General features: G+C 37.7%; 1 protein-coding gene across 4 annotated transcripts in view; it reads left to right on the top strand.

The window, feature by feature from the left end:
- Nucleotides 1-23,726, top strand: part of LOC150101336 (mitochondrial 2-oxodicarboxylate carrier) — a 223,235-nt gene that overhangs the window by 22,400 nt on the left and 177,109 nt on the right. For 3 of the 4 annotated variants that reach the window (XM_090400214.1, XM_090400216.1, XM_090400217.1), the window contains exon 2: nt 8,696-8,828. In XM_090400214.1, the coding sequence (XP_090256340.1) occupies nt 8,696-8,828 (133 nt within the window). Of the gene's footprint in view, nt 1-8,013; nt 8,129-8,695; nt 8,829-23,726 lie in introns of those variants that run through there. The other variant, XM_090400215.1, reaches the window with a different exon arrangement.

The raw sequence follows: 23,726 nt of genomic DNA, 5'->3' as shown, positions 1-23,726 counted from the left end.
CTCCTTGGAGGCCTAAATAATAATAATAGTAATAAAATGCTTCATTTTTCAATTCCTCATTTTGAAATTTGTCCACATAACCTACCCAAAGTTGTGAGGATGCAGTGGAATTATTTACTCATAAACTCAAGAAGTGTATCTTCATGTTTAGTTTAGTGATTATTATTGTCTGAATATAACATGCTGTATTTATTATTTAGCAAGATTTTACCTATTTCAGTTCGTTAGTCTTATTTTAGTCCTTTCAGTGAACACCAATTATGTTCACATGGTACTTCTCTAGTTCTTCAGGCAGTTCAATTTATTTTCTATGAATGCTTCTTAATTAGTAATAACCTTGGAGGTAGAATTGGGATATAACATGATAAGCAGAATCTTTATATATATATTTTTTTTTTCTTCCCATCTGAAGACTTAGTCTCATACAAAAGATAGCAGGATTTATTTTCTCCCAGAAAGTTGATTTTTTTCTCCCCTAATACAGGCAAACTTGTTAGAGAACACTTATCATGTATATAGTAACATGGCCTTCATGGTTCCCATGGAGGTGTCATTAATAGTAATAATATTAATAATACAGTGTAATGATGAACTGCAAGAAAAATACGAAAGTGTGTGAGAATTAATTAATTAATTAGTTGGAAAATGAGAATAAGGGAAAGAATTCTCTTGTTTAACATAGCAAAAGAACAAGAGAATTTTTTTTTGCAATGTCATATCAAAAATTAGTGATCATGGAGGTATGATACTAAGTGATGGTGACAAATGATTACTGTAGAGGATGTGGCAGAATTATTTAATGAGCACTTTGGGAGTATGTAGGGAAATTATTTAATGGGCAATTTGTGAGATTGCTTCATACTGGTGAGAGTAATGTTTTTGCAAACTCTGAGGTGGGATGAATATTATTATTATTATCCAGGCCTCCATGGAGTCAAAAGAATCATCGTGGGAGGTCGTTTTTAGGAAACACAAAATTTATCATACCACTCCTTGAACCCATTGATGGTTCCTGCTCCAACCACTCTCTCAGGCAATGCATTCCAAGGTTCAACCACACTCATGTGCAAAGAAACCACTCCTCACCCTCTTGCTCACAGCCTCCTTTCATAACTTCCAGGGATGGCACCTTGTCATGGCTCCTTCCTGCTGTTCCACCAAGTGAAAGAACTCTCCAGTGTCTACCCTGTAACTGTCTCTCAACTGTTTAAAAAGTCTTGATCATATCACCTCTCCTTCTATCCACCAAACACTGCAGTCCACATTCCCTCAGTAGATCCTCATAACTCATATTGTACAGTCCTGAAACCATCTTTGTTATCTGCCTCTATACCCTTTACACAGTCAATTTATCCCTTTCAAATCCTGGGGACCAAATCTGAGAACAATAGTCTAAGTGTGGTCTGATCATGGCCTTATACAACGGAATGATAACTCTTTTATCTCTGCAGGTCAGCGTCCTTCTCAGTATTGCAGCAATCCTCTGAGTTACCCTCATCACCTTTGCAATATGCTCCCTGAATTTCAGTTTTCTATCAATTATCACCCCCAGATCTCTTGTCTCCCCTACCTCCTCCAGCACAGCTCCTCCAATCGAGTATGCATCCTCCCATCAATGGATCCCAAACTTCAAGACTTTACATTTTGCTTCATTGAACCGATACCCCCCACCCCCATTCATTTGCCACCTGTCTAGTTTATTCAAATCCTCTTGCAGGATTATCACATCTGCACTATTACTGATAACCATTCCCAGCTTCACATTATCCGCAAACAACTGAATGTCCCCTTGCAATCCATTGACAATGTCATTGATATAAAGGTTGAACAATACAGGTCCCAGTACTGATCCCCAGGTTAGTCAAATGGATTCAGCCAATCCTGAATCCATTTGACTAACCCGACATTTAAACCCATTTGCTGCAACTTAAATATCAGCTTATCATGTGGCACCCTGTCAAATGCCTTTGCAAAATCCAAAAAAGATGGCAGTATATGCCTTTCCCTCATCAACTGCTCTTGTCACTTTATTATAAAAATCAATCATATTACTAAAGCAAGAGCGCCCCCTAACAAATCCATGTTGATTCTCATAGATAACATTATCCTCATCTGCCCAATGCTGTATATAGTCCCTCACTAATTTCTCCAAGACCTTAACAACTACTGATGACACACAAATGTGTCATCAGTAGTTGTTAATCACTGTTGTTGCTATCGCTGCATAAGGGCGATAGCAGACTGGAAGTCTGCTATCGCCCTTATGCAGCGGCACTATCTTACCTTCCTTCCATTCCCTGGGTACCTTTCTCACAGCCAGACTTTTATTGAAAAGCCATTTCAACGAAACTGTCAGTTCTTTAGCACATTTTATCAAAACTCGTGGTGAAATACCATCCAGTCCAACAGCTTTACTGGTATCCAGAGTACTCAGTATTTGGAACACACTCACCTCTAAACCCTGAACCTGCCCTATCCCTCTAGTATTAAAACCTCCTCCAGGATGAAATACTCCAGTAAAGTGCTCATTGAACAACTCCACTATGTCCTCTGCATCAGTCACTCTATTCCCATTTTTATCCCGCAATGTCATTCTTCCACAATCGTTTCTCCACCTACTGGCCACATACTAAAAAAATTATTATTATTATAAAAACCTCCATGGAGTCAAAGACTCATCGTGGGAGGTCCACTGTTATACACACAGTTTATCATACTGTGCCTTAAATATATTCACTGTCTCTGCACACACCACACTCTCGGGCAAAGCATTCCAATCACTCACCACTCTCCATGCAAAAAACCTGCTCCTCACTCCCTTGCTCACACCCTCCTTATACAGCTTCCAGGAATGACCTCTTGTTCTCCTGCTATCCTCACCCATTCTGTGCAAAACCTCCCCGACGTTAATCTGGTAATAACCACTCAACAGCTTATATGTCTCAATCATATCCCCCCCTCCTCCTTCTATCCACCAATTTCTGCAAATTGCATTTTGTCAATCTGTCTTCATACTCTACATTCCAGAGACCAGAAACCACCTTAGTCAATTGCCTCTGAACTTTTTCCAACGCAGTTTCATCTCTTTGAAAACCAGGTGACCAGATCTGTGCACAGTAATCCATGTGTGGCCTGATCAAAGCCTTATACAAAGGAACCATAACATCCTTACTTCTACAGTTCAATGTCCTCCGCATCATTCCCATTATCCGCTGTGTTGTCTTCACTATTTTAGTAACATGTCCCCGAAATTTTAGGTCCTTGTCTACAATCACTCCCAGATCTCTCATTTCCTCTACCTCTTCCAAGATATTCGCACCGATTGTGTACTTTACATCCCATCTCTGCTTCCCAAATTTCAAAACCTTACACTTTGAGACATTGAATTGACATCCCCACTTATTTACTCAATCAGACAGTGTATTCAAGTCCTCTTGCAAAGCTACAGCATCCACACTACTCCTGATAGCTCTGCCCAACTTTGCATCATCTGCAAACAACTGCACATCACCATTCAGACCTCTCCAGATATCATTTACATACAAATTAAACAGCAATGAACCCAAAACAGACCCTTGAGGTACACCACTAGTAACTTTCCTCTTCTGGGATATCGCTCCTCCATAGACAACTCGCTGATACCTATCAGACAACCAATCTCCAATCCAGTGAACCAATCTACTGTTCAGCCCCATCCGTTCCAATTTAATTACCAGCTTGTCATGTGGCAATTTATCAAACGCTTTTGCAAAATCTAAATATACCACTGTATATGTAATACCCTTACCCAACGCATTTGTCACTTTATTATAAAAAGTAAGCAGGTTGCTAAAGCATGATTTTCCTTTAGTAAATCCATGCTGGCCACCAAAGAGTATTTTTCTGTTGTCAACCCACTTCTGAACTTTATTCCTAACTAACTTCTCTAATACCTTGACCACAACTCCAGACACACAGACTGGTCTATAATTCAAAGCCTTACTCTTATCACCTCCCTTATGAATTGGAACAATTTTACCTTTTTTCCACTCTTTTGGAACTTGACCCAGTGAGAGACTCATGTTGAAAAGATATACAAAAGCTGTTGTTAACTCTCTGGCACATTCACTCAAGACACGTGGTGAAATAGCATCAAGTCCCACAGCCTTATTTACATCAAGTCTATTCAATTCCTCATATACCTCCTGTTCACTTACTAACAGTTCCTCCTCCTCCTCTTCTCCCACTACTTTCAAGTTCTGCATGATGTCACATTCGCAAGAGTGAAATACCTTTTAGAAATTGCTCATTAAATATCTCAACTATATCCTCCACAGCGGTTATCATTCCTCCGTTTTCACCAATCAATCCCATTCTACCATAATCATTCTTTCTTCTACTGGCGACATATCGAAAAAACTCCTTAGGATTTTTTTTGGCCGCTTTAGCTAACTGCTGCTCATACTGCATTTTTGCTACCCTTATCAAGCTAGTCACCTTCCTCGCCTGCTCTTTGTACTTCTCATGCAACTGGTTGTTATATATACTCATTTTGTGTTTCTTCCATAATACCTTCTTCTTCCATTTTGCATACCTTATCTCTTGATTCATCCATTTTACATCCACTCTGTTTACCCTCTTGACCCTCGGAATACACTCTGATATTGCCTCCACCAAATAGTTCTTGAGTATGGCCCAAGCAGCATTGATATCCTTTCCATCCAGTTCTTCTTTCCAATTTATTATCGCAAGCTGTTTCCTGAGCTTTTCGTAATTACCAGTCTTATAATTCCACATATATCCCTTTCTAACAGACGTCCTCGAATGACTGGTCACCCTGCACGTGATCACCTCGTGGTCACTCTCACCAACTGGTGGAAGATTTGACACCTCATTTATAATAACATCATCTGATGAGATGATCAAATCCAATACTCTTGATCCTTGTGTATCCTCCGTTACGTACTGCCTAAGGTAATTATCTTTCAAAAACTCCAAAAATTCATTTTCTTTACCCCCAGATGCAGTCTCTTGCTTCCAATCTATATCACCATAATTAAAGTCACCCATAATGATAACTCGTTTCTTGCTAGCTAGGCCAATTTGCCTATACATTTCCTTCTCATTACCTTCCATATTACCAGGTCTATAGCAACACCAACTAAATATTTCCTCCTGTTAACTTCTACCTCACACCATACGGCCTCAAAACCGTGACCACTATTTGCACCTTGCAATTCCACCTTAGATGGGCACAACTCATCTGCTACCATTAACAGTACTCCTCCTCCCCCCTTCCTTCCCTGTCTATCTTCACGAAAAATATCATATCCATTCATCTCTATTCCTGTCAGGATGCCATCGTCATCTAACCATGTCTCATTTATACCAACAATTTTGGGGCGAACAGACTCGAGCAAAGCAACAATTTCGTTCCCCTTATTTCGAATACTTCTAGCATTAGTGAATAAACATAGTAAATCATTACTGCTTCTACAAGTCCTAAGAACATCACTCCTGCGATGTAACTCTTCAATACCTTCTCCTGTCACTTCCTTTATATTACCACCAATTCTACAACTTTCTTCACACCTAAACTCTTTCCACCCATCCCAGGCCATCTCAATTTGTGTTTGTCCACTTACACATTCACTTCTAAATTCAACACCCGCATGTTTCATAAAGTTTCCCCCCCTCCACCCTGACTCCCCCCCGTTTCCCTGTTCGTGTTGTACCTCCACTCTCTCATTTACTTCATTCATAATACTCACGTCCCCATTTGCAACTGAACAAATACCTCTCCCTACCTTACTTTTTTGCTCTTTCATATCACTTCCCACCACCTCAGATATATTCATTACAGTCATTACTTCTCCTGCCAGTAACAATCTCTCCAGCAGACTTACACCAAAACCATTTAAATGCAGCCCATCTTCTTTATACAATTCCATCCGTCCCTCAAATTCCACACATTCACAAAATGCACTCCATTCTCCTCACATAACTGCGCTAACATATCATTCATAATCTTTACCTGGCTCCTCAATTCATCACTATCATACCTTGGTAACACACTGACTACCTTTCCTACCACACTGTTATCTTTTACTCTCCTTAATAATCTCCTTATATCCAATCTGGCATTTTCCTTGTTCCCATCCAAATCATTTGTTCCTACTACAACCACCAACTCTTGTGCTCTCTTACTCCTCATGTCCAACGCTTCAATCACTCTCTCCATTCTACCACCAGGAAAACAAACCTTGTGCGTCTTCTCATTCACCACACCTCTAATAATGGAATCTCCATAGAGAACCACTCTTGAATCATTTGATATATCTTTCGCATGCCCATCTTTCCTTCTGTTCTTATTCGTTCTTCCATGTATGTCTCTAATTCTTTTCATCTCATTTCTCATGCAGTTCATATCTTGCTTCATCATCATCAACTCTGCTTTCATGTCCACATCCAATATATATTCCTGTCTGTCATTTTCATGTAGTTTCATATTATGTCTTTGGATATTTTTGGTCGCGCAGCATCTACAGCAATCCTCACAATGATGGTCTGGCGAGGATATCCAACGATAATTAACTGACCCATTTTCCTTCTCTTGAGCAACATTCTGATCCTGTAATGGAAGCTGCTGATCATGTATTTTAGGAATGTTTGGCATAACAGCAGTAGGCCTGGATGTATCCCAAGACATCATCATCATCATCATCATGGATCTACTGTCTTGATGTGAAGAACTGGCACAAGGTGAAATTGCAGCTCCAGGTAATAAGAGTGAGACACCAGGTTCGATATCTTTTATCATACTTTGTGCAACTTGAAGAGAAGTAGATAATTGAGGTGATACAGAACAAGGAACTAATATTTGATTATCTGTACTTAGCCCTGATTCTATGTTATTTGAGTGAGTTTCAATTAACTCAACAGTATTAAGAATAGGCATCGTATTCATTACTGGGATTGACAATGAATCTTGGAGCAAACTGTCAAAAGATGCCAATGCCTGTGATTCCTCAATTTCTATTATTGTATCTTCACTTTGTTGTGATCCTTTTACCAACACTGAATTCTGGATAGATGGAAATGAGTTCTGAGTTGGACTAGGATATATATTTGAATTAGAAACAGAAATCTCATTTAATGGATAATCAGTTCCTGACAGTTCTAACCTTCCTTCACTTGTGAACGACTTTATTGACCTGTTGGTATCTTCTGGTGTGTCTAATTCATTTACTTTTGATGACACATTGGCCTTCATGCCATTACTGTTAGAACCACGAAGATATCTACTTCGAGGTCTTCCTCTTTTCTTCTTAATTACTGGTGGCAATTCTGTGCTGCGTTTTTTCTGTTGCACCTCAGCAAGTAACAAGGCCTGGTTACTTGAGTCATGTTCACTCTTCTCCTGAAAATCAATACTGGAAGTATCCCTCTGTGCAACTTCTGTACAGATCTCAACATTCAAACTTTTAGCAGCACTAAAGCAGCGTGGCAAGTTGGTCCTGCGAAATGATCACTTCACCCTTGTACATAAAATCTATTATCATTTTTAAATCCGTGTATTTTATATCTTTGAGAATAACAACTGGATGTTTACAAGAGTTTTCAAGAAATATGTCATGAAAGAAAGAACTGCAGGCAGACAACACTATTTTGTGTGCTTTAAGTCTCTTACCTTCACATACTAAAGTCACATCTCAGTAAACAGTAACTCATTAAAAGTAGTTAGTACATTGACATGGTGATTATTCCTTCTTAAACAGATCTGCTGAGCCTCCATCTTCATAATCTAGTAACAATTTTTTTTTCTTTTTTAAGATAACCAATAACAAGTTGTAAAAATGAAACTAGCACCTAAATTGTTATATCTTTACCAGCAATACAATGATTCATACACGTGTAAATTAGGCCTAACTCGACGCATACACGAAACTCCAATCAGTGAAAAATGACACTGCATTACTGATTTTACTCACCACATTAATGACCTCATTTATTCTAGGATGTCTGATTACACATATACCATCAATATAATTGAACTTCTGCCAACTGGAAGGATTAGAAATGGAAGGATTAGATCAAAATGGAAGGATTAGAAATGAACTGGAGCTGTATCAGGATATTTTAATATTTAGTAAGTAGGAATGTCCCCTAAATAAACTTTGAGATATTCTGCAAATTCTAGAATATTGTAATGCCAGTTAAGAGAAGGACTTGAGGAAGTGTGAATTGTAATGTTTGGTGGAAAGGTTAAAGAGCAGTAATGCAGACATTTAACTTGGTGAAGAGAATTTTACAAGTTTAATACCTAAGGGATTATTCATAGAGTAGAGAGGGAGTAACAGTATGACTAAGAGAGTGGAGATGGGGGCGACATCACTCGAGGTTTAATGTCTGGTGACTGAGGAAGTAAGGAATAAAATTTTTTATATGAATGATAGGTGAGTGGTAGGTAGTTAGGTAAAATGATGGATGAGTGTGTACTTAGAATGTTTTGCTGGAGGGTGTTGCAGACGTGGAGAGTATGTTACATATGTATGCTGATGGTTGAATGGATGCCTAACAAGTCTAATATTAGATCTATAAATAATAATTCATAATATTAATAATAATAATATAAAATTAATAAATAATAAAAATAAATAATAAAATATAAAAAAAAATTGCTTGGATCATTTAATAGTGCAATTTATGTTTCTAGGTTTTGTTGAAATATGTTTAATGCACCCTTTGGATGTTATGAAGACAAGATTTCAGATTCAGCGTGGTATTGGTGATCAGAATCACTATACTTCTATAGTTGACTGCTTTCGGAAGATGTTTCGAATAGAAGGGCAAGTGTTTATTGCATTTTCTCTTGGTAACCTTTACAGTCTGCAGTAATGCAGTTTGCTTAGATTACTAAATATATAAATGACAAATAATTTTTTGTTGTTGTTGTTGATAAAATATTGTTTTGATTTTATTAGCTATTGATGTAAAGTAATAATTTTGTACATATCATCTTTCCAGTCTATGCCTCTGTAGTTAAAGTTCCCCATAATAATTACTCAGCCTGCACTAATTATGCTCATTTGCTAATGCATGTCATTCACATCTTCCTTTGGACCTCCATGGTCTACAGCAGAAGCAACCAACTGTATATTTTGTCCTATTGGTCTCTATTTCATAGTAAATAGCCTGCAATTCATTCATGTTCACCTCTCTATCTTCCTGCTAATTTCCTCTTTTTAGCTGCATTTCAACTACTATCATCATCAGCAGCATAGCATCCTCACTCATCCTGTTCCTTCTGTTCTTGAAAATTTTATACCCCTCACATTCTCCTATCTGTCAGCAAAGTATCATTAATGTCTACTGTTTTAAAATAACTGTAACTAACTAAAAATGTTACTATTAAAATAACTTTTGGCCAAGTTGCACTAACCCAATGCCAAAATCTCCTTCTCTTTATTCCTGATACCTCTGACTCAGTATATATAAACTGCTGTATCTCCTTTAGTCCCCATTTTCCTTTACTCTTTTTAATTTTGTAGCTTGCAAAACTTCAACAGTCCTTGGCCATCAACTTTGGAGCTTCTCCTCCACTTCCACATACAAGAAATCTAAATTACCCAATCTATGCACAGATCCAGGTATGAGGGACAATTTCCTTATCTCTCATTTTCAATTTGTGTTCTTCAACATTCAAATGATTTTTCGATCTGTTTTGTCCACTTTTTGCAGTGTGTCTTCTCTCTCCAATTTCACTCTCAAATGCCTAGTCTCATTACTTTATTGCAACTTAGTATACTTTTCATCCCACAATGCAAAGTGCATATATAATCTTACACTTTGTTACACTGAATTGGTAACCATTATCTTTTGTCCAAACTGTCATCTATTTAAATAATCCTACAGATCTCCGTATCACTTTTATTAACTAATACCATCTTCAGTTTAGCATCATTGGCAAGCAAGTAGATACCGCAATTCATTTCTATTTATCAATGTTCAAATTAAATAACATGGCTTAAGTAATTATCCCTATGGAGAGTTTCTGATCAGATCATGAACTCAGCCATGAGCTCATATATTCACCTTTTATTAGTACGATTAGGTTTTACTGGTCAGACTGCTGTTTATTATTATTATTCAGGCCTCCATGGAGTCAAAAGACTCATCATGGGAGGTGCTTCCTAGGAAACACAAAGTCTATCATACCATTCCTTAAACTTGCTGTCCATTCGTTCTCTCACCACTCCATCAGGCAATGCATTACACGGTTCAACCACCCTCCATGAAAAGAAACCACTCCTCACCCTCTTGATCACAGCTTTCTTTCATGACTTCCAGGGATGGCCTCTTGTCCTTGCTCTTTCCCCCTGTTCCACCAAGCAAAAGAACTCCCCAGAACCATCATTCTATAGTCCTGAAACAATCTTTCTTATCTGCCTCTGTATGCTTTCCACAGTTAATTTATCCCCTTCAAATCCTGGGGACCAAATTTGAGAACAACAGTCCAAGTGTGGTCTGATCAGGGCTTTATACAATGGAATAACAACTCTTTTATCTCTGTAGGTCAGCGTCCTTCTCAATATTGCAGCAATCCTCCGAGGTACCTTCACCACCTTTTGCAATATGCTCCCTGAATTTCAGGTTTCTGTCAATTATCAGCCCCAGATATCTTGTCTTCCCTACTTCCTCCAGTATAGCTCCTCCAACACAGTATGCTATCTCCCATTCAGGGCTGTTGTCAGATTAGATCGTGCCCTGAGGCAAACAATTAAATATTGCCCCTGATGGATTATAAGACAAATATATAAGAAAATCTCCAATTGCTTTTTTGTTTTTATTACAATAGAAACATTAATGCAAAACGATTACATAATAATATTAATTAAATGTTTGCTCTATGGGGATATCGCACAATAAAACTGTTTATAAGCTTTTCTAATAAATTATAAGCTATCTGCCTCTATATAGTTGCTAGACCAACCAATCTTTCTTGGGTCATTGCTGTTCTCAGATAACTTTTTAATCAGTTTAAGTTTGGAAAAACTTCTTTTCCCACTTGCTACGCTAACCAGAATTGTTAGTGTAGCGACGGCACCATGAGGCACCGCGATGGTACTGCTCCCAATGATGTATCCCAAACTTCAAGACTTTACATTTTGATGCGTTAAACTGATACCCCCATTCATTTGCCCATCCATTTAGTATATTCAAATTCTCTTGCAGGGCAGCTACATCTGCTCTATTACTAATAACCTTTCCTAGCTTCACATCATCTGCTAACAACTTAATACTCTCCTGTAATCCACTGACGATGTCATTGATATAAAGGTTAAACAATTCAGGTCCCCAGTACTGAGCCCTGTTGGACCCCACTTGTAACCCTCTGCCTCCTTGAAACTGCCCCACACAATTCTCTGATTCCTATCGGACAGCCAATCCTGAATCCAGTTGACTAATCTGACATCTAAACCCATATGCTGCAACTTAAATATCAGTTTATCATGTGGCACCCTGTTTTGAACTGTTTAGTTCTCATCAGAGAACTAAACAGTTCAAAGACTGAGCCAGTTCAAACCTAAGAGGGCAAAAACCAGGCCAGTGAAATCTAATCCTACTAATAAAAGGCAAATATATATGTGGCTCATGGCTGAGTTCATGTCCTTTTAAGTAGTACAAACCAAAGATAGCTCCCATGGTGATGGTTATGTTCTGATAGGCTCTTAAGAAAGTTTTAATCTGGCTTTAGAACTTCAATGGATATATTATATCCTTTGCATGGATAATTTGATCTTGGCAGAATGAAACCTTTGGCTCATTATTTTCAGTAATTTATATATACACCTATTGAGAGTTCACTTATGAAAAATATAATTTTCTGGTACGAAATGATTGCTAAAGTTGGATTCTGCTTTTCTTTATCGTAAGAGTTGTTAGCGAAATAGTGAAGTGATGAGTGACCTATTTTGATGTGAACGGACGTATTATTTTAGACTGAGCCTGATTAGTTTGTTTACAAGGTTTTTCACGAAATGCGCATTGCACTGGTGCAGACACAGTTTGTTCCCTACTGTCTCCCCCTCTGCATGAAACATGCAAGAGGTCTAATGGCCAGCAGGCCCCACCCACAATGAGGACCAGTGGTGGATTTATGGTTTTATTTAGGGAGATAGGATTTCAATCTGTGGCCAAGTGATTTCGTGACACTCCTTTTCCCTATCATAGGACAGCTAGTTGTATTTTATTGCTGGTAGTGGACCCTCACAAGTTCACAGGATTATCTTTAACCTGCTAGAGACACCTGAGCAATCTCTACTCTTTCTCTATCTGTGTCTTAACACATTTCTAAATTATTGTCATAGCAAAACTTCTAAATGAGGCCAAATTCGAGGAAGTATACATGGAATAAGTGAAGAGCCCATAACTCTGACGCAATCAGATTTTGCACACTCCCCAAGTATGGAAGATGCTACATCCCAAGACAGCAGTTATCATACCTTGGAAACAGATAGAGTTCCAAATAATCAAAAAGAAGAGGAAAATCTCCACCAATGTGGAAGAACCCAAAACAGCAGGAAAAAGCACTCAATGGTCCTAAAGAAAAGATACCACCAGTCATATTAAGAGATAAGGAAAAATGGATCCCTGTCTCGTCAGCCCTCAGAGAACAAAACATCTCATTCTCATGGGCCAAAAACTCAGATGAGGGAGTTAAAATATAACCCACTACTGTCATGGATTACAGACAGCTGACCAGATTTATGGACAATGCTAACGTTCCATATCACACCTTCACTTTATCCAGCGAAAAGAACCTGAAGGTTCTACGTGGGATAGCTGAAGGTATCACTCCTGAAGATGTGAGCACTGATCTCTCCAGACAGGGCCTGTCCCAAGTAAAAGTGAGCAGGATGCTCAGATCTGATAAAAGACCAATGCCTTTGGTGCTGGTGGAAATAAGCAACACACAAAAGCAGGTCTATGAACTGACAGTAGTATGCAGACTTAAAGATTTCAACTGAGTCTCAGAGGAAAAGAGCATCTGCAGGTCAGTGTCATAGATGCCAAAGGTTTGGACATGCCCATAAATTATGTAAGGCAGCCTACAGGTGCTTGAAGTGTGGTGAGGGACACCAGATGCACCATCACATGCACCAAGCCACGCACAACTTCAGCATGCTGTGCAAACTGCAGAGGACCTCACCCTGCCAACTACAAGGGATGTCTTTCCAGTCCAAAAAATTGAGGATCAACAAAAGTCAATTTTGCTCCTCCACGTAACAGTGTTTTAAGCAACTCTGTTGTTGTGGCTGGCCCTACCGAGCCCACCCACTTCAGCCCTTTGGGTAGCTCAGATGTACTAGACATTGTCATCTTTAAAAATTTAAGATACCAATTCAAATTGGAATCAGTCAACAAATTATCTTCTGACAACAGTCCCATAGTGCTTAATCTAGATTCATCAGATCAATTCTCTCCTCTGTACACATTCATGCCATGGGAGAAGTTAGCCAAGGTTCTTCCCGATCATATTGGTCTGGTGCCCAATATCAGTAAAAAGGAAGAGATTGACACAGCAGTAAATAACTTAACCATACAAATTCAGAAAGCAATAGAATCTCAGACAATCCACTGTCTTCTACCCAACCAACCATATCCCTGGAGAAATCATGGAGCTAATCAGAGCAAAAAATAAAGCCAGAAAGAGATACCACAATACCAGAGCCCACAAGATAAAACAGTATTGAACAATCAAAAACAGGCAGGTCCAGGAAGCTCTTCAAAAACACAGAAACCATCAATGGGAAACCAAATTGGCTAATATCAATACTGAAGATCATTCTGTATGGAAATTCTTAAGGGCAATCTGCACCAAAAAGCAACTCATATCCCCTATACAAACCAAGAAAGGGACAGTTCATAAAGATGAAGAGAAAGCCGAAATACTAGTAGATAACCTAAAATCTCAGTGCAATCCATCTTATACAAATCTAAATATCAATCTTATGTACAAGATTCATCGTCATGTTAGGACAACCTTAAGACAGAACACTGTTAACTCCGAACATATCACTCCTACAAATCCGGCAGAAATCATAAATATCATCTCCCATCTAAACAGTAAAAAAGCTCCAGGACCGGATGGCATAACTAACAGAATAGTAAAACTACTTCCAAGAAAGGCCATAGTCCATCTCTTCAACATTACAAATGCCATCTTTAAATTCCAGCATTTCCCTATTACATGGAAAACAGTCGCAATCATGCCATTGAAGAAGCCAGGAAAAAATCCTCACCTTCCTGAAAGCTACAGACCCATAAGCCTATTGTCCAGCCTCGGAAAGGTGACAGAGAAAGTGATCCTCTCAAGATTCCAAGCAGAAACAGATAAGTTAGGAATTTTTCCTAATGAACAGTTCGGCTTCTGTAAGGCCCATAGTACAGCTCAACAAGTGCACTGGCTGGTAGAAATCATTATTAAAGGTTTTAACTGGAAACTCAATACAGCTGCCATCTTCATCGACGCAGAGAAGGCGTTTGACAAAGTATGGCATCAAGGCCTTCTCTACAAACTGATAAAATTTAACTTGCCAGTCAAGTTAATAAAAACAATACATTCTTACCTGAAAGACAGATATATGCAGGTCAGCGTCGGCGAAACGGTTTTGACCAGATGCAGGATCTTGGCAGGTGTACCTCAGAGATCTCTTCTGGCATCTCTCCTGTTCTCAATCTATGCAGAGGACATCCCTCTGAACCCAAGAACAACATTCACTGCATTATATGCAGATGATACTGCACTGATGGCAAGATCACTGAGCCCAAAACTGGCAACTAAAAGACTCCAAACCAGCATACACATTTTAGAAAAGTGAATGGCAGAATGGAGGATCCAAGTTTACTAGAAAGAAAATCCATACCATGGAGGATATTTATTTATTGGGAGTAAAGATTCCATGGCAGACTGAAGTTAAATATCTTGGAGTGATTCTTGCTAGTAAACTCCTATTCAGCAAACATATTAGTTATATTACCTCAAAGACATCCAAAGTCTTAGCACAGCTCTACCCTATGATCAACAGACAAAGTAAACTAGACATGCAAACAAAATTAACCATTTACAAGATAGTAATTCGACTGGTCATCACTTACGCATCCCCAGCGTGGAGCCACACCGTGAATTGAAACATTCTAAAACTTCAGAGATTACAGAATAAGTGCCTGAGGATGATTCTGGATGCCCCTTGGTTTATAAGAAACACCCAGATCCATAGAGAAGTTATATCTCTTCCCTTCCCTTCTCCTAAATCTAGCTGAGAAGTTCTTTACCAAGACAAGTAACCATCCAAACCCGTTATTCAAGGAAGCCTTGGAATATAATGAAGCAGAAAGTTACAAATATAAAAGACCAAAGTCTATCTTAAGTTCAGCTGAACACAGCTAACTTCACTGCCCTCAATGGGCGAGCATATAGCTCACAAACACTTCATTCAAAGTTCTTTCATTACAAGACAAAGGGGAATATGAAAAACAATTTTGCTTCTCCCAGCTAGCCAGAAATGTTGATGTTAATTGCTAAAGTTAGGTAGAAGGGTTTTTGTTCTTGTAGATTACTTACTGGTCTCTGATGAGAACAGCAAGTGCAGTTTGTCTGCTTTGCCCAGCAAAGCAGATAATGGAAGCAGACAAAGCAAAAACTTGTAGCAGTACTTGTATATGGTTCTGCCAGACTGAAGTTCAGTTCAATTTTTCAGGTTGAGTTTACCAGATTCCATACAGTGACCATTTGGGCATTGATTAGTTGTCAGCTACCTGAGAACGTGACCTCTTTTAGAGCACTGACAAGTTTGTAGTTTACCTGACAGTGGTTTTTCAAAGGTTGCTTGTTCCAAGTTTTTGTTACTTAGGTGGTTTGAACATTTGGTTCCCTCTTGGTCTCTGATGAGAACCAAAAAATCCAAAATGGCTTTCAGGCTAGTGAAATCTAATCACTAATAAGAGGGGAAATATATAGGCTCTTGGGATAAGTTCATGTCTTTTTAAGTAGTAAAAACCAAAGGCAGCTCTCATGATGAAAGTTATATTCTCATAAGCTTTCAGGAAAGTTTTAATCTGGCTTCAGAACTCTAATGGATACATTATATCCTTTGCATGAGTAAATACTAAGACAAGACATATTCCATGTCCACTCTTTCTTAAATTCTCCATTAACCAATTCTTGAAATACTTTAGATACCAGTCAGAGATACAGACTAGTCCATAATTTGCCATCTCTATGAATAATAGAGATGTCCTTATTTCATACACCTCTGTCCTTGGAGCCTCCAGGACAGAGGTATATGAAATAGAACTGTTTTTATTTTTTCCTCTTTCTTCTTTCATGTAGTGAAAAGAGCACAGAACAATTCTATTACATATAATCCGTCCTGAGGATCCAGGTCAGAGCTGAGACTCAAATTAACCTGCCTGGTCAGAGGTATTGTCATTTTTCTTGCACTTTTTTTATGAAACATGGGCCAGTATTCCTTTTAATTCCATGTGAATTAACATGCAGATTCACCACATTAACATTTCCATTTACATGGGATGAAATTATGCAAAAAAAAAAATAATTGTAGACTTAACTTTTGAGTACTAGCAAATATTCATAACAAAGAAAAACTACATAACAGATGTTATTATGTGACATCCTGAATTCTGAAATATTTCACAATTAGTTGAAAAGAATTTATAAAATAATCTGAAATGTTCCCTATTATTATTCATAGAATGAAATGCGAGAGGAGACAAACTAAAAGTCATCTATAAATTAAAGATGCCAAGAAATTGTATTCTTGGTTTAATCCTTCATCCAAGTGTAAGCAAACAAAGTTTGCACCTGAAGTAATTTCTGCACTGGGCAACTTGTATATAGAAGATAATGACTTCACATCACTTGCCTTAGTATCCCTTAATGCTAAGCACAAAACACCTGAAGTTACTTCAGGTGCATACTTTGTTTGCTTACACTTGGATAAAGGATTAAACCAATAATATAATTTCTTGGAATCTTTAATGTATAGTATAACCAAGTGGGAAAACTTCCAACATCTATCTCTAATCCAGAGTATTTTAATAAGGAGTGACACCTTTTGGCTACTTCTATATGAAAATATAACTTCTGCATTACGAGGGTGGTCTGAAAAGTTCTCGGTCTAACAATGAAAAAACGAATTTATAATTTCAAAATTATTTTTATTTTTCAACATAATCTCCCTTAATACTAATACATTTATTCCAGTGATACTCCAGCACCATTATCCCGTCAATGTAGTGGTTCTCAGCAAGATCTGCAAAATACCCCTCTATAGTCTGCCTGTAGTCAGTTACAATTGCCTCTTGATTCGAAGAAAAACGATGACCAGCAAGTAAGATTTTTGGTTTTGGGAAGAGATAGCAGTCAGAGGGAGCCAAATCTGGGGAATAGGGTGGATGTCCCAATAATTCATTGTGCAGATCCCTTGATTTTCCCATTGCAAAACACATTTGTGGGCAGGTGCATTGTCCTGATGAAAGATGATTTTTTTTCTGCTGCAAACCAGGTCTTTTCTCGCAAATTTTTTCGTCTAATCTGGTTAAAAGAACGGGAATGGAAAGAATGGGAAAATATTCCCAGGTTATTGTTTTACCCTTTTCAAGATAATTAATAAACAAAATGCCTTTAGCGTCTCAAAACACCAATGCCATGACCTTTCCTACTGATGGAGCCGACTTTGTCTTCTTTGGCACTGAACAACTGGCTTTTGTCCACTGTTTTGACTGCTGTTTGGATTTTGGTGGGTAATGGTGAATCCAAGTATCATCCATAGTAATAAATTGTCATGCAAAATCAGTTTTATTCTTGTTAAAACCCTCCAAGCACTCTTCAGAGATTTTCATGTGAGTGAATTTGATCTGCTGTGAGCAAGCGCATTACCCATCTTGCGCAAAGCTTGTTCATATGCAATTCTTCATGCAAAATATATCCTACATGTTCTTTTGAAATGCCTATAGTCTGAGCAATTTCACACACTTTGACTCACAGGTCATCCAATACCATATCATGCACTTGATCAATGATTTCTGGTGGTGTTACACTTTTTGGACGTCCTTCACGTGGATCATCTTCAAGGCTGGTACAGCCACGTTTAAACTTGGCTGCCTATTTGTTAATTGTCGAAAATGAAGAAAAAAGTTCCCATAAACTTTTATGAACTTTGAATGAATTTCTTTTGTCGTTAAACCTTCTTTTACAATGAATTTTATAACCACACAATACTCAATTTTATCCATTTCAAGAGATACAGACAACACACTTTTGCTTCAGACAGCTGTATAAAACAAACTACTTGATAAAATGCCTTGCAGTTTCATATGGATGCTTATGACAGATGTACCAACTTGGAAAAAAAAATCTTGTCAATTGTGTTGCCATCTATGATTGAGGCGAAGAACTTTTCAGACCACCTATGTGTCTGGCACCCACTGATAACATATCAGTTTTCAGCAAGATAAGTACGTTGGTTTTCATTCGTTTATTTTTCACTTTGATTTTATTTTATTGGTGCAAGTAGCAGTGTCGTTTCTACTAGTACTGGTTTTTCTTAAAGCAAATATTAAGACTGCTGGTAGTGCAGTTAATATCTGCATTACATGATTACTTTTGGCAGCATCACAACTGCCATTTTATAGTAGCTCAAATAGAGCATTTGCTGGTGGTGTAGCATTATTTCTATTACTTATTTACTTTATCCTCTTCACTTCACCTGGGAGCATAGGTCTTCCACCACCATTTTCCACCTGACTCTGTTTTTTTGCTTCTGCTTTTATTAGGTTCCAGGTTTTATTAATATTTGTTATTTCTTTCAGTATTGTTCTTTTCCATGTTTCTCTTGGCCTTCCTTGTCTTCTTTTACCCTGTGAGTTCCAATCTAGAGCCTGTTTTACTATTATTTTATCTTCTTTCCTCAACACATGCCCCAACCATCTCCATTTCCTTTCACACATCTGTTGCAACATGGGTTTCTGGTTTGTTCTTTGCCATAATTCTTCATTTGATATTTGTTTTGGCCAATATATTCACAGTATCATTCTTAAACACTTGCCTAGGAAGATCTGGGCACTGTTAACTATCTTTTTGTTTAACATCCAAGTTTCTGATCAAATGTAAAGGCAATTAGTATTGCCTTTACATTTGAGTTAAATATTCTCATTTTAGTTTTTATAGACAAATTCTTGTTTTTCCAAATATTTCTAAGTTGTTAAAGATACCAAGTAATTTTAAACCTGGTTTTACTCCATTTCCCAAGTAAGCAAACAGACTAAAAGTCAAGTTTGCGCCTGCAATTGATGCAAGTCTAACTGATCCCACAGGTAAGCAAACTTGACTTTTAGTCTGTTTGCTTACTTGGGAAATGGAGTAAAACCAGGTTTAAAATTACTTGGTATCTTTAACATATTTATACCCAAGGTAAAAATACTTTCTACTATTTCTAAGTTGGTTGAAAGTTGAATAAGTCAGCTGTTTCCTTCTATTTATATCTTCAGTAGTTCCTCCTTTTATTGATACTATTGAACCGAGGTATATGAATTGTTCTACTTCTTTAAGCGGTATTTCTTCTATTGTTATTTGTTTATTTTGCTTTGCATTTATTTTCATCAACATTGTTTTATTTTTATTTATTCTAAGACCAACTTTTTTGGCTGTTTCTGCATGTGTTGTTCTTTGTTGTTCTATATATTGTCGCTTCTGCGAAAGTAAGCAGATATCATCTGCAAAATCTAGATCGTGGAGTTGGTTTTGAAGTAACCATGTAATCCTGTATTTCTATGAGATACTTTTCTCATCATCCAGTCTACGACAATTAAAACCATAGTAGAGGAGAGTATACAACCTTGCCTTATTCCTGTCTCTGTTTTAATTGTTCTGAGAGGGTATTTTCATGTATTACTTTAATTTCAAAATCCTCATACATTTTTTTAATTATTCTTATTATTTTTTCTGGGAGTCCATAATTTCTAAGTATTCCATAGGGAAGATCTGTTTATACTGTCGAAAGCTTGTTCAAAATCGATAAAATCAGTAGAAACAACAAATAAAAAAGATATGCAACTTATAATTGGAGACCTTAATGCTAATGGTAATACTAATAAAGAAATTGCTATGGGAAAGTATACAGAAGGAGAAATAAATGAAAATGGCGAGTTACTTATAGACTTTTGTATGTTCAATCAGCTTGTAATAGGAGGGAGTCTCTTCCAACATAAAAAAATACACAAGTGGATATGGATAGCACCAGATACAAAGACAAAGAACCAAACAGACCATGTACTTATATCAAGGAATTGGAGGAAATCACTCCTGGATGTCAGAGTTAAAAGAGGAGCCGAGGCATATTCAGATCACTTTCTCTAACAGCTACCATGAAAGTAAAAATATTTAAAAAAATAAACAAACAGTGCACAATAGGAAGAGGTTTAGAATTGAAAAACTCAAAAACAAAGAGATTAGAAATAAATTTATAACAACTCTACAGGATAAATGGGATAAACTCGAAAAAAGATGAGATAACATAGAGAGGAAATGGACTAAGATTAAAGACATACTAATAAGCTCATCAGAAAAGATATTGGGATTTCGAACTCATACAGACAAGGAATGGATATCAGAAATCACCAAATTAAAAATAGAGGAGAGAGATAGAATAAAAGAGAAACTGTTACAGATTGGCAAAAATGCTGAACAAGAACAAGCAGAAAGATATAGAATAATTAACAAAGAAATAAAAAGAAGTGCAAGAAATGATAAAAGAAAATACATAGAAAAATCTACCACAAGAGGCAGAGGATGCTCCATATATAAATGATACTAGAAAGTTGTATGATATTACAAGGAAATTAAGTGGAAAAAGAAACAAATGGATAGTTCCTATATACAATAAAGAAGTAAAACTATTATTAAATGAAAATTATCATTATTATTCAGGCCTCCATGGAGTCAAAAGACTCATTATGGGAGGTCCTTCCTAAGAAACACAGTCTATCAAGACTCATTGAGGGGAGGTCCCCCCCCCCTAAGAAACACAAAGTCTATCATACCACTCCTTGAACTCATTGACCATTCATGCTCTCACCACTCCATCAGGCAATGCATTCCATGGTTCAACCACCCTCATGCAAAGAAACCACTCCTCACCCTCTTTCTCGCAGTTTCCTTTTGTAACCGCTAGGGACGGCCTCTTGTCATCACTCCTTCCCGCTGTTCAGCCAAGTGAAAGAACTCCCCAGTGTCAACCCTGTAACCACCTCTCAACAGTTTAAAAGTCTCAATCATATCACCTCTCCTTCTTCTATCCACCAAACTCTGCAGTCCACATTCTCTCAGCCGATCCTCATAACTATCATTGTACAGTCTTGAAACTATCTTTGTTATCTGCCTTTGTACCCTTTCCACAGTTAATTTATCCCCTTCAAATCCTGGGGACCAAATCTGAGAACAATAGTCCAAGTGTGGTCTGATCAGGGTCCCCTAAATTTGAGGTTTCTATCAATCATCAACCCCAGATCTCTTGTCTCCCATACTTCCTCCAGTATAACTCCTCCCATAGAGTATGCAGTGTCCCATCGATGTTTCCCAAATATCAAGACCTTATATTTTGCTGCATTAAACTGATACACCCATTCATTTGCCCATCTATCTAGCTTATTCAAATCCTCTTGCAGTGCTACCACATCTGCACTATTACTAATAATCCTTCCCAGCTTCGCATCATCCGCAAACAACTGAATATCCCCTTGCAATCCACTGACAATGTCATTAATATAAAGGTTAAACAATATAGGTCGAAGTACTGAGCCCTATGGGACCCCACTTGTAACTCTCTGCCTCCTTGAAACTGTCCCACCAATCACAACTCTCTGATACCTATCGGACAGCCAATCCTGAATCCAGTTGACCAATCTGACATCTGGACCCATGTGCTGCAACTTAAATATCAGCTTATCATGTGGCACCCTGTCAAATGCCTTCACTAAGTCTAAGAAAATGGCAGTATATTCCTTTCCCTCATCTAATGCTCTTGTAACTTTATCATAAAAGGCTAGCATATTGCTAAAACAAGAGCGCCCCTTCACAAATCCATGTTGACTCTCACAGATAACATTACCCTCATCTGCCCAGTGCTGTATACGGTCCTTCACTACTTTCTGCAAGATTTTACTAACTACTGATGACACACAAACTGGTCTATAATTAGACACTTCCAGTCTGCTACCGCCCTTATGCAATGGCACTATCTTACCTTCCTTCCATTCCATGGGCACCTTTCCAGCAGCCAGACTTTCATTGAAAAGCCAGGTCAAAGGCACTGTCAGTTCCCTAGCACATTCTCTCAAAACTCATGGTGAAATACCATCCCTACCCACAGCTTTACTGACATCCAGAGTACTCAGTATTTGAAACACACTCTTCTCCTGTACCTCTAAAACCTTGAACCTGCCCTATCTCTCTAGCATTAAAACTGACTCCTCCAGGATGAAATACTCCAATAAAGTGTTCATTGAACAATTCTACTATGTCCGCTGCATCAATCACTCTATTCCCATATTTATCCCTCAATATCATTCTTCCACAGTCATTTCTCCTCCTACTGGCCACATATCTAAAAAAATTCACTAGGATTTTCTTTGGATCTTAGGGCTAATCTCTCATATCGCAATTTATATTTGTCATATGAGTATTTTGTTTTCATAGGTGCGGTTGCTACAATTAGTTATCACCCCTAGGAAATGGTAAAAAATAAATTCTACAATGGATAAAGCAGGGCCAAGTAGGAAATGCAAACTACAGGATGAAAAATGGCAGTTTTAGGATAACTGGACTGAAAAATATGGTTTTGTGCAGTCGTTTAATAATATCGTGTGCTTGATTTGCAAAAGTGCTGTAGCCATACCAAAAGAATACAATATAAGGAGACACTATGAAAGTCTGCATTCTACAATTTCAAATCTACCTGAAGAACTACGTAAACAAAGGATTTCATTTTTGAAACGAGAATTGACAGGTCAGCAAGTGATGTTTACAAAAACCTATTCAAGATTCAGAAATTGCAACAGAAATAAGTTTTGAAATATCTCGCCTGTTAGCAAAAAGGTGCCGACCATTTACAGATGGAGATTTCGTGCCAAAAGTGTTGAGAAAATTCAGTTAAACAGAATGACTGTGCAAAGGAGAATTACTGCAATGTCGAAAAATGTAAAGGAACAATAAACATCTTATTCAAAGAAATTTGCATATTTTTTATTAGCTATTGATGAATCAACTGACATTACTTCCACAGCCCAGTTGTTAATATTTGCACGTGGAATAACGCAAGAGTTTGAGGTAAGTGAGAAACTGATTGGAATGAGTTCATTGTCAGATCAAACGAAAGGTAATGACATGTTCACTGGGCTTTTGGAACAGTGTTCCAAAATTGATTTAGATCTGACAAAATTATCAGGTATCATGACTGATGGAGCTCCTTCCATGATAGGAGCTAATTCTGAATTGGTAACATTATTGAAACAGCATTTGGGACGGCACAACGATGAGTTGATACAATTCCACTGTATAATCCACCAGGAGAGCTTGTGCCTTAAGAAACTTGGATTTGAACACGTCATGAAAGTTGTGGTTTCAACGATTAATTTTATAAAATCACGTGGCCTTAATCACCGAC

The sequence above is a fragment of the Typopeltis vanoorti genome, chromosome 11 (genome assembly GCF_054136105.1).
Source record: "Typopeltis vanoorti isolate ZY-2024b chromosome 11, IOZ_Tvanoo_1.0, whole genome shotgun sequence".
Taxonomy (NCBI): domain Eukaryota; kingdom Metazoa; phylum Arthropoda; class Arachnida; order Uropygi; family Thelyphonidae; genus Typopeltis; species Typopeltis vanoorti.
This window is presented reverse-complemented; position numbering and strand designations above follow the sequence as displayed.